Genomic DNA, 10,427 nt, shown 5'->3' on the forward strand with positions numbered 1-10,427 from the left:
TTTGTTTTTTCTACAATGCCACTATCTCATTAAAATTGTTTGTCATGATAACATTGGAAATATTATCGTTTAATGGCCCAAAGGATCGACTGTAATAAAAGATACTTTGAAATATTGTCAGAGAGTGATTAGTTAGGTGATGTTTATGGTCAGAATTTAGTCATGGCTTCGGGTGAACTTACGCGAACGCGGTCACTTGCTCACGGGGCGAGTCGGCCTGGCCCTTTGGTGGAAGGCCGTTAGGCAACGTGCAGTGCAGCTAGAGCAGAGTTGGGGAGTTATAGGTATAAAAATACTTTGAAATAAGTAATCTGCAAATATTTTTGTCTTATCCCTTTGGATTACTTAGATAAGAAATTCAAATTCTCAAAGTTTAAATCAAATTTTAGACAGTGACAACAAAGAGTGGTGCTGTATGGGGGGGGGGGGTGGGGTCTTGCATGCCCCCAATTCACGAACAAGAAAAAAAAGGAAAAGGTAAGAGAATCTTGCGATCGAAATTGTTCAATTGGATTTTTGTAACCAAAAGTCAAAATTATGCTTATGTCACTTGCTTGCAACTATATATTTTATAAATTTTGCCTGATACGCCATATCGTAGTACCCTCAATTATTTTCACTTGTTACGCCACTGACATGACTGATATAACATCTACTAGTTTATGATAACATTATTTGGTTGCGGGATCAAAGCATCAGCTATATGGCTAAACATTTATACTTTATGCCTGTTCAACTTCCAATACAGGTTTAGGCCTGTATTTATGAGATGTTAAGATCTATGGGTGCCTTTATTATTTTCATTTTCAATTAAAACAATTATTAATTATGTATTAATTTAGTATTAACCTCGATGATACATTTTATTGTATTAAATCGTACAATTTCTGTTGTATTAAGCCCCTTATTAAGCCCTTTTAAAAACATGCTCAGTAGCAGACCCCCCCCCCATATATAAAGACAATAGAAGTGTATATAGAATTAATTGAACCCCCCCCCCCTTATTGAGGACAAAATGAAAAAAAAATACTCAAAATAATCGACCGCCCCCCCCCCCCCTTTGACGAGGCAGCTGTCGGTGGCCTGATGTCTTCATTGACTTCTATTTGCTTGTAAAAATAATATTAAAGAAATAGGGGCTACTCTAAGTGTCCCCTGTGAAAATTGATTTGGATCTGCAAGTGCATGAGGCTGCGCCCCCTCCAACGTCATAGCTACCCCATATCTTTAGGTTCTAGCTCTCATATTTTTCAGCTCCCTGGTTTTTTGGAAGAAAAAAAAACGAGGCGAAAGAAAAGAGTGAAATAAATGAAATACGATTAATCAAAATTTGAGTTGTTTGAAAGAATTATACTTATCAGAGAAACTAAATTAAATTCTACAACCATGAAGAATAACAGCAATCTTGATAAATTCTGTTTTTTTTTCAAAATCAGAACCAATCAACCTTTTTCTGATTATTCTGTCACTTTCCATATTTTGGAGAAAAAAATAAAAGTGTTCATCGACGCCCTGTACTGCATGATGAAACTGTATCCCCACTCGGCCCTCATAACCCCCCCCCCCCCCTCTCTCCCTCTCCCCCTCCCCCACCACAATGCCCCTTGCTCATTTCTCTTATCTCACCTTGACCTTAATTAATTAATCTTAACTATTTGGCGGTACAGTCAAACGTGACTGGTCGCCATCATAGTTTCATCCCCAACAAACAAGGAACAAGCAATAACAATTCTGTTTTTCGACCCAACATCATTCCTTTCAATACGCGTAAGGCTATACGTGGGCATGCACAAACAACGTGGGTTAACAAAAACTGACCCGCGTTTGGACTAAAATTGTGATTAAAATAAAAATGTTATAAATATGAAAAAAATATGTGTATAATGAAGGATATCTGATAAACGGAAAAACATCAATCGCTAATTCATAAAAATGCTGGAAAAGATATGACAGAGGTTTTTAACAACGGTAATCAAGGGGAATTAGTGTATGGGTGAATGGCGTTCGAGCTTTAGCCGAGCGTTAGCCGGAGAGGGCGCGGGCCAAATCTGCCTGAATCTGGCAATATGGCGTCGTCCATTAAGCTGACGTTAGCCAGCGGCGACTGCACGTACGTGAACGGCACTATACAACATAGGATCATCATTTTTTTTAATATTAATGCATTGATAATATAATTCTGAATAATTTGATACCTTGATTAACCTTCTACGACAAGTAATAACGGAATTAGCCTCCATCAAAGTTTACAGCACGCACGCGCGCGCGCACTAACCATAGACAATATATGTGCAAAAACATGCCTATACAAAACTCATTATAGCTCTTCAGGTAAACCGTTGACCCCCGATTTTTTTTTCATATTCCAATAGTGTATAGATGGGAGATATGATTTCATGTCACATTTGACCCTTAATTTTATCATGACGTCATCATAATGGCGTCGGAACTCAAAATTCCCATTTTGCTACCTATGACGTCATCATAGTTATGCAAATTTGACACTAACTCCTCAAATATTGACCAATTTTCGCTCACTTTTCAATATATTGTAGCTGAGGACATACTCTTTTTAATTTGATGGCTATATTTTCTTTTAAAGGAATGGATCATCCTGAAAAATGGCAAGTTATAGAGGCATGTCATTTTCGCTCATTTTGTGTGCCATCTCTATGGGAAATGACTTTTTCTCAAAACTGGATTTTACATTCTTCTATTTCGCGAGCCATATCTCCATTTTTTTTTGTCGGTTTTCTCTGAGCTTGGAGTATGTTGTAGCTGAGATTGTAAGCTATCGCTAGTGTGGTCTCCATTTTCGAATCAGATGCCGAGATCATGCCCGTATTTCACTTGCAAAATTGGATTTGAGATCCTCTCAATTTGCTATGTGTAAAGTCTATGGGAAAAAGTGCTTATGTGTAAAAGTCTATGGGAAATAGTGTAGCTCAGTTGATAAGGCATCAACCTTACAATCCTAAGGTCGAGGGTTGGAACCTCGGGGTGAACTTTTTTTTTTTTCTTTTTTTTTTTCTTTTCAACATTTCACAAATGGTCCTTCATGACCATTACAAGGTATATAAGTTAAAACATTGCACAATAAAATAGTTTAAAAAATCCTTTTAATATAACATGTACATGTACCATGTGTATCATTTACACCTATTTTCCAAAGTTTCTCATTTCTTTCTTTTCAAGAGTATTCAACACGTTCTTTTCGTAAGAGAAGTTCAATTTTCATCATGATGATCATATTGATGTCAATAAACATGCTGATTGTCTTCCTGATCATGAAATCAGAGACAGATCACCTAATTCGTCCTCATGACGAATTAAAATTCTAGTTTATAGTAGTTTTCAAAGTCAGCACTGCTGCTATATTAAATCGCGTAATGCAGGCGAGACTGCCAGAGGCGTTCCACTTGTTATTCAGATTTAACACTTTTGTAACCACCCTGTCAATCTGCAATTTTCTCCCCCAACAGACAGGAAACCCCCCAACAGTGCAATTGAATCTGAAGACCTCCTAGAACTGAAGATCTTGCGTTGGAGACCTCCTGTTGAGAAGTTGGGCCTGATGGCTTTCTTACTGTGTCTGCTGAGGCGACTGAGTGAACGGAAGTTATGGATATGCCTGAGTATTGTCATTGGTCTACTTCTTGACATGGTCTGTCTGGAAGATATTGGTCTCACTTGCTCTGAGCTATTACTTGGACAGTATCCTTTATATGGTCAGCAGAAAAGAGATGCTTTTGGTTGTTAATAGTGATGATGATGAAGAAGAAGAAGATGATGATATGATCATGATGATAATGATAATGATGATGATGAGAATGATGATATGATGATGATTAGGCCTGGGACGAATGTCAATTTCTATTATTTTCTGAAAAACAATCGAATCATTTGATTGTTCGTTGGGAAGATCATCTTTTAAACAAATAGTAAACCAAAATTTGAAGATCTCCCAAAAGGGTTTCAATAACATCTAGGTTGGAGTATTATATGTTCCTTATAAATGAAAGTAAGCCCCTTCTCTTTGAGAACTTTCTATTTCAAAAGAAACTATATGAAATGAGATTAAAACTTTCACTTTATTGTTCCAATGAAAAATCTTTCCTAAATCAATGCTTGTATTATGCATCCCTCCAAGTGCAACACCCCTGCATATGAATGAATCAGCCTACAGTCTTAGGTCCAAGTTACGTCTCTGTAAACAACTCATTCATGAAGTATTCTTTGAGACAGACACGCATGTGGTACCTTTTACTTATTGAAAAATTTCATCAATTGCCCACACCATGCCCCAACCCCCACCTGTGGCACTGCCCACAATGTTAAACATATTTTGCAAAATATTTTTCTTTTGAAGTACCTCTCAAAATAACAATTTTTATCATTTGAACCTATAACTGGGTCTATTTTGGGAGACTAGCGACATCTATAATTAGGTGATGGCGCGTGTTGGAATGTTGACATTTTTCTAATCGATTAGCGATCTTCGGCAAGCCATTCAAACCATTCAATCAATCGATGTTTACTCCCAGGCCTAATGATGATATAATGATAATTGTTGATGATGGTGATATGATGATGATATGGTGATGATATGATAATGAATATATGATGATGATGATGAAGATGATGGTGGTGATGAAGATGATGATAATGATGATGATGATATGCCCGGGGGAGGGGGGGGGGCACTCACATATATTGGTGGTACGTGCCACTTTGATGACCCCCTTTTTCAGACCTAATTTTCAGTTCTCTAGATACTCTGAATGACAAAAGTTCCATTCAGAAGCCTAGCCTGGCTCGTAAGACCCCCGTTACAAAACATCTCGGTTACCTAGCCCTGCCAAAAATGTCCAGCGGGAGCACCGCATGCGAGAGCTGCATGCACAGCTTCACAACTCTCTCCGCTAGCAGCTCCATGCACCGCTAGCGCCCACATATACATGCACATGCGTTCCGTAGACCCTGTTTTTCACACCACCCGGTATTATATTTAGTTCCCAAGACCCTGTATTTTACCCTTGTGGTCAGTTCCTTAGACCCCCATTTCAGGGTTTCGTGAGGCACACCCCCATCAAAATGTAATTTGAGTGCCCCCGCCCCCGGGATGATATGATGTTGATGATAATATGATGGTGATGTCAGATGATGATGATGATGAAGATGATGGTGGTGGTGATGATAATGATGATGATGATAATGACAATGGAGATGATGATATGATGATGATATATAAATCAATAACATGGATGACATTATTTAAAATGATAATTCAATCAAGGTGATAATATATTTTAGTTTCTTGTTTGACCCTTGACCCATGAATTTGATAAGATATCAGTGCAGTGACCCTGAAATAGATCATGCAACTCAGGCAGCAAGTGGATGTACAGATGGCAGTGTTAATGGTAGGTGAATTTCTCATGGTTTCAATCTTTCTTGTAGTCAAAGCTAGAAAAGAGAGATGACTGTCTGTATAAAGCTTAATAGCTCCTGAAGGCAGATAATATTTACTTGTTCTACAAGCAGTTGGTCTATACTCTAATACAACATGGGTTAAACCAATTTCTTCTACTATTAATTTGGTCTAATTTATGTTGGATCTACAAACTTATTCTCATTTTAATCTGATGCCCAGTGGGTCTAATTTCCATTTTGTACATTATTTTTTACTTTGTTGTATGAAAATGTGGATTTATAAGCAGTTCAGTGATCAATCTAAACGTATTACATAGATCTATAGACTGAGTTGTGTTACACGTAGTGGTTATGAGATCAAATTTGTCTAGCTTAATAATTAGACATTAGTATGCCTCTAGGCAATCAAGTTTTGGAAATCTTGATGGAATGCTCCCCAGGGAGTGGAGAAAGTGCATATATTGTGTTCAGGCTTGTCTAGATCCGATGACTAGGATAATAATTGCAATGTAAAGCACTTAGAAACAAAGTAATATTAAGCGCTATATAAATATAACTTATTATCATCTATATAGAGCGTTTAGCCATACATTAAAAATGCGTACTTTGATCTGCATAAATTGCCTGTGCAGTATCAGAGCATATCCCTAGAATGGCCGAAATCCAAAGAACATCCCATAGGCTCCTGTACAAAATTTTCTATTGAATATGAGATCATATTCAACAGTATAGTGCGCATGCGCGAAATAAACAATGCGTACAACAATGAAAGCAATGCGGTGCGCAGCATAGAGCACAACTATGCTCGATGACGTCATAATGAACTACATGCAAGTCGCATGTCAATGACCAAATTTGATCTTAAGAAGTGATGATGCCATTATGTGATAAGTGATATGACTTGTTTAATCCAATTTCTACCTCTTTTCGATTGCCAGAGATGGAATAGATGATAATGATTATTTGGATGGCTTTCTTTCATGTAATACCAGAAATAATCCACTCATTAGGGCCAATATTCCACTCATCTTCGATTCACGGAATATTTGCCCATACTCTTGGAATATTTCTGGTATTCCATTCTGAGCCATCCAATATAATATAATTATTATTAGACAAATGGTAAAATGTGCTAAATGGCAAATTAGAACAAATGGTTAGTAGATGAACTGGATTTAGACAAAGTATAATAAGACCATGTGAGAAAGTAGGCAGAGTGGTTGTAGACCAATCAGGAATGTACCAAAGACAGGGTTGTACATTTTGATGAATTTCTTAGGCAGACCAAAAAAATGAAACAAAAAATAAGGACAAATCCTGAATGTGTTCTAATGATTCAAAATAGAAATATGTAGCTAGTAGCAGTTGTAGAATGCTTTTTCACTTCTTCATATCTGTTCTTGATTTTGTTCATGTAGTTGACTGTTATCCAGCTCCTGGTATAACATGTGATGGTACAACCTATAATGGCACAACTCCTGGATTCCATAAACAAGTTCCTTGTAGAAATACGTAAGATTTGCTTGTTTTTTAGTTCTCTATCTTATATTACATTGTCTCACAGTGCATTGCAAATTTCTAATGAAATTTGACAATGATAGATCAATTTTGACTCCTTTTTGCAAGAAGCAAATCAGCTATCAAATGCAAGACATATGAGTGATTAGGGGACCCCAAAGGGATATGCAATGGATCATTACATTTTTTTATGCCCCATTAGTGTTTGTAGGTACTGGTATGAGTCCTACTGGAAATAAAAGAATTGCATTTAGCATATTAGCAGGAATTAGAGTATATTTGGTGAGGAATTAACTAATGATGAATAAGACTTAACTAGGGATACTACCTTCTTATGAGGCTTTAGATAATTGAATCTCAAGTATCAAACACAACTTGATCAGATGTTGGCATTTTGGATTTGCATTTGATATTGTGAATTGTCATGGTGCAACAGGGACCTGATCCTTTTCCTCTTGCTTCCACTGTAATTCTTGATCTCATGCGAGAATGGTATGGTATCTAGATTGTCACAAATGAAAGTTAATTTTTTTTTCTCAACCATCAAGACCTGTATAAAGGTAGTAGTCTGTTCAATACTAACTGTTTGACTATGAGAAGCCAGAAGACATCGTGGGTTCCCAGGGGTATTGTCGTATGGTCGTCAATCCACCTGTGTTTCTTAATTACCATGTTGGTTCTGCCATAATGGATGCTATTATACTGAGTTACCTTAATTGCAAATCTTTATGAAACAAGACTCGAGTCTGACAAATTGCGTGTACTTTGGTGAATATTCAACATTTGGAAGGTTGACGTATGTAGAATTTAATGACTGTATTGCATTTTCATATTGACTTTGATATTTTTTATATTTTCTATATCCAGGAAGGGCTACTCCTACCGGACAACTCTCCTTCTCTCCATCTTCTTAGGAATGTTTGGTGTTGATAGAATGTATCTGGGCTACCCTGCTCTGGGGCTGCTCAAATTCTGCACCATGGGTCTTCTGTTTGTCGGCCATTTTGTAGATGTCATACTCATTGCAACGCAGGTACTATATGTTATCTCTACCATTAAAGTTTCAGTTTCAGTTCATTTATTTTCCATTAAAAACTCAATCAAATAAATACATGATTACAAAATTCATGAATAGAAATCGGAAGGACCCCAAGAAAAGCATAGCTTGCGAGGATGGGGCCCTGTACAATAATCGACAAAACAAAACAGACCTTAGATTATTAAAGTGTAAAGGGGTTGTCACTCCTACATAAGTTTTAGACAGCACATGCCATTGTATGTATTAAGCAATATTAGTATTCAACCAACAATTCAATTCTTCATATCAAGTATTATAAATTCTTGAAATATAGAATTAATTTTTCCAATATCAAGAAATTGATTTTGTGTTGTTAAAAATGACAAGTGCATTATCTGTTTTATAAAATAGGGACACAGAGACACAAATCTTTAAAAGGTTTTACGGTATTTATTCATTGCTCATCTTTTCTTTCACAATATCGCTGGTTTGCTGGAATGTGCGATTAAATGTCAATATTTGTTGTACACTTTTTCGCTCGGCAGTTTAATGTGCAAAAAATATGTCATGCGACACGTTTGACCAATTGTGATGCTTGACATAATACACCTATATTATTATTCTCATTAAACACTTCAGGTAGTTGGTCCAGCTGATCGCTCAGAATATGAGATGGATTTCTACGCCCCAAAGCTGATCAAGATGGGAGTGGACAATGAGACTTACTATGTTCCACAAGATATTCTGACGTGACATATTATACAGTGATTTGTACATAGAGACTTTTTATATATTTATATCAAGATTTTATAACATCATGTTTACTCTGATGATATTCTTATGTAAGTACTCTTTAAAGATCCAAAGCAAAGTTAAGTTTGGGTCATTATCCCACATAAGATACATCCCAGATATAATATTATTCACTTAAGAATATTCTGACTGCATTTAGATTTAATAGTCACATGACTTATATGATGGAATAATTGAAAATGAAAATACTTCAGGGTCCTGTCTCACAAAGAGTTGCAATTGATCCACTCAACCACAACTTGGAAAGCCAGCAACATAAACATCTGAAATGCATGTTTGTTCGAAATGTATGATGCATATATATGCATGCATTCATCATTTTCTTGAGAATTCAGTATGCCTCTCTTTGTTTACAAAGGAAATTGTTCAATTTTCCTTTAGAAAAAGTTATGACACTGATGGATTTCCATAGAATTGAGGTTGATCTGATCAATCGCATCTCTTTGTAAGACGAGGCCCAGATCTCATCCCAATATTTTTTGTGCATAAAGGAGAAATATTAACAATTTCTTTACATGCTCCTTCATGTATATAGTCAAATGTGATCTATTTAATATGGAATCAAACACTTAATTTTTTGTCTTGCCTGCATAGCAGTAGCTATGGCTTTAAAAGTGTAGGGACCTTTTTCATGAACCTTGGATAAAAGGGTAATCAAGTCTCCCTGATTATTTGACATCAGAGTTTCTGGTCTCATGATCAAGGTCAAAGAGCATCCATGGTCGATGAATCTGTGGTCAATCATGTTGTGCTATCAACATCCAAACTTAAAACAAAAAATTATGAATTGGGATTTTTATGATGGTTTTGAAATCTACCAATAGAGATGAACATGGAGAGATTGAATTGTGCAAAAAGTGTTTCAATGTGATTTGGAAATGTTGATTATGATAATGCACTTTAAAACTGGTGTATGATGTAAAATTTTGGATCACGCAAATATCAGAAATCAACACTAATTTGAGTTACATGCACTGAACTCAGCATCAATTCAATTGATTTCAGTTCAATATGTGGGACTGCACACAATTTTTTTTTTTTTTAGTTGAGTTGTTGTTTTTGGGTCAAAAGCTAACAGATTAATTGAGCTATGAGTGGAGTAATGGAAGTTTGAGGTTAGTACTGCAATAACATTCTAAATCTCGCAATGGTCTTCAGTATTTAGTCAATTTTGTTATGTAAAATAGAGCCATATAATATACAGGTAACTTTGCCTATGTCAAATCATTGGGACTACTGAAATCTATTTGATTTACAAGTGATATACACATATATTGCATATTCTGGTCTACAAATATTGCTTTCACTTTGGTGAATATCTGACTTATGGCAGGTTGACATGTATTTTACTTTTTCTCTTGTAATTAAAAGAAGTCTGTCTGGAACAGCCTTCTGTGTTTTGCTGGAATGTAAATATTTCTAATGAAAAATAGAGTTATTCTGTTCTCTTTTTATTTGTTGTTGCTTATTTTAAGCAATGGGAGTATGATTAAAGGATGGTGGTTGAAAACTCACAGTACGCAGAGAGAGGCCATGGTTAAGAAGTGTTTATTGTTGGAAAGAATGTAAAATGGGAAAAGGAATTAGAAATGATCGGTATGAAAATGTTAAAAGAGCAAGGATATGTGATAGAAGTTATTAATAG

General features: G+C 36.0%; 1 protein-coding gene across 1 annotated transcript in view; it reads left to right on the plus strand.

Moving 5' to 3' along the window:
• LOC129271220 (TM2 domain-containing protein 1-like) overlaps window positions 1-10,216 on the plus strand; it is a 17,394-nt gene extending 7,178 nt beyond the window's left edge. Inside the window, exons 2-6 of the mRNA XM_064106392.1 lie at window positions 3,483-3,714; window positions 5,350-5,423; window positions 6,852-6,945; window positions 7,819-7,984; window positions 8,609-10,216. Of these exons, the coding sequence (XP_063962462.1) occupies window positions 3,575-3,714; window positions 5,350-5,423; window positions 6,852-6,945; window positions 7,819-7,984; window positions 8,609-8,722 (588 nt within the window). The 5' untranslated portion in view covers window positions 3,483-3,574 and the 3' untranslated portion in view covers window positions 8,723-10,216. The remainder of the gene's footprint in view (window positions 1-3,482; window positions 3,715-5,349; window positions 5,424-6,851; window positions 6,946-7,818; window positions 7,985-8,608) is intronic.
• Window positions 10,217-10,427: the final 211 nt, after the last annotated feature.

This window comes from Lytechinus pictus, chromosome 11 (assembly GCF_037042905.1).
Source record: "Lytechinus pictus isolate F3 Inbred chromosome 11, Lp3.0, whole genome shotgun sequence".
Classification (NCBI taxonomy): Eukaryota; Metazoa; Echinodermata; class Echinoidea; order Temnopleuroida; family Toxopneustidae; genus Lytechinus; species Lytechinus pictus.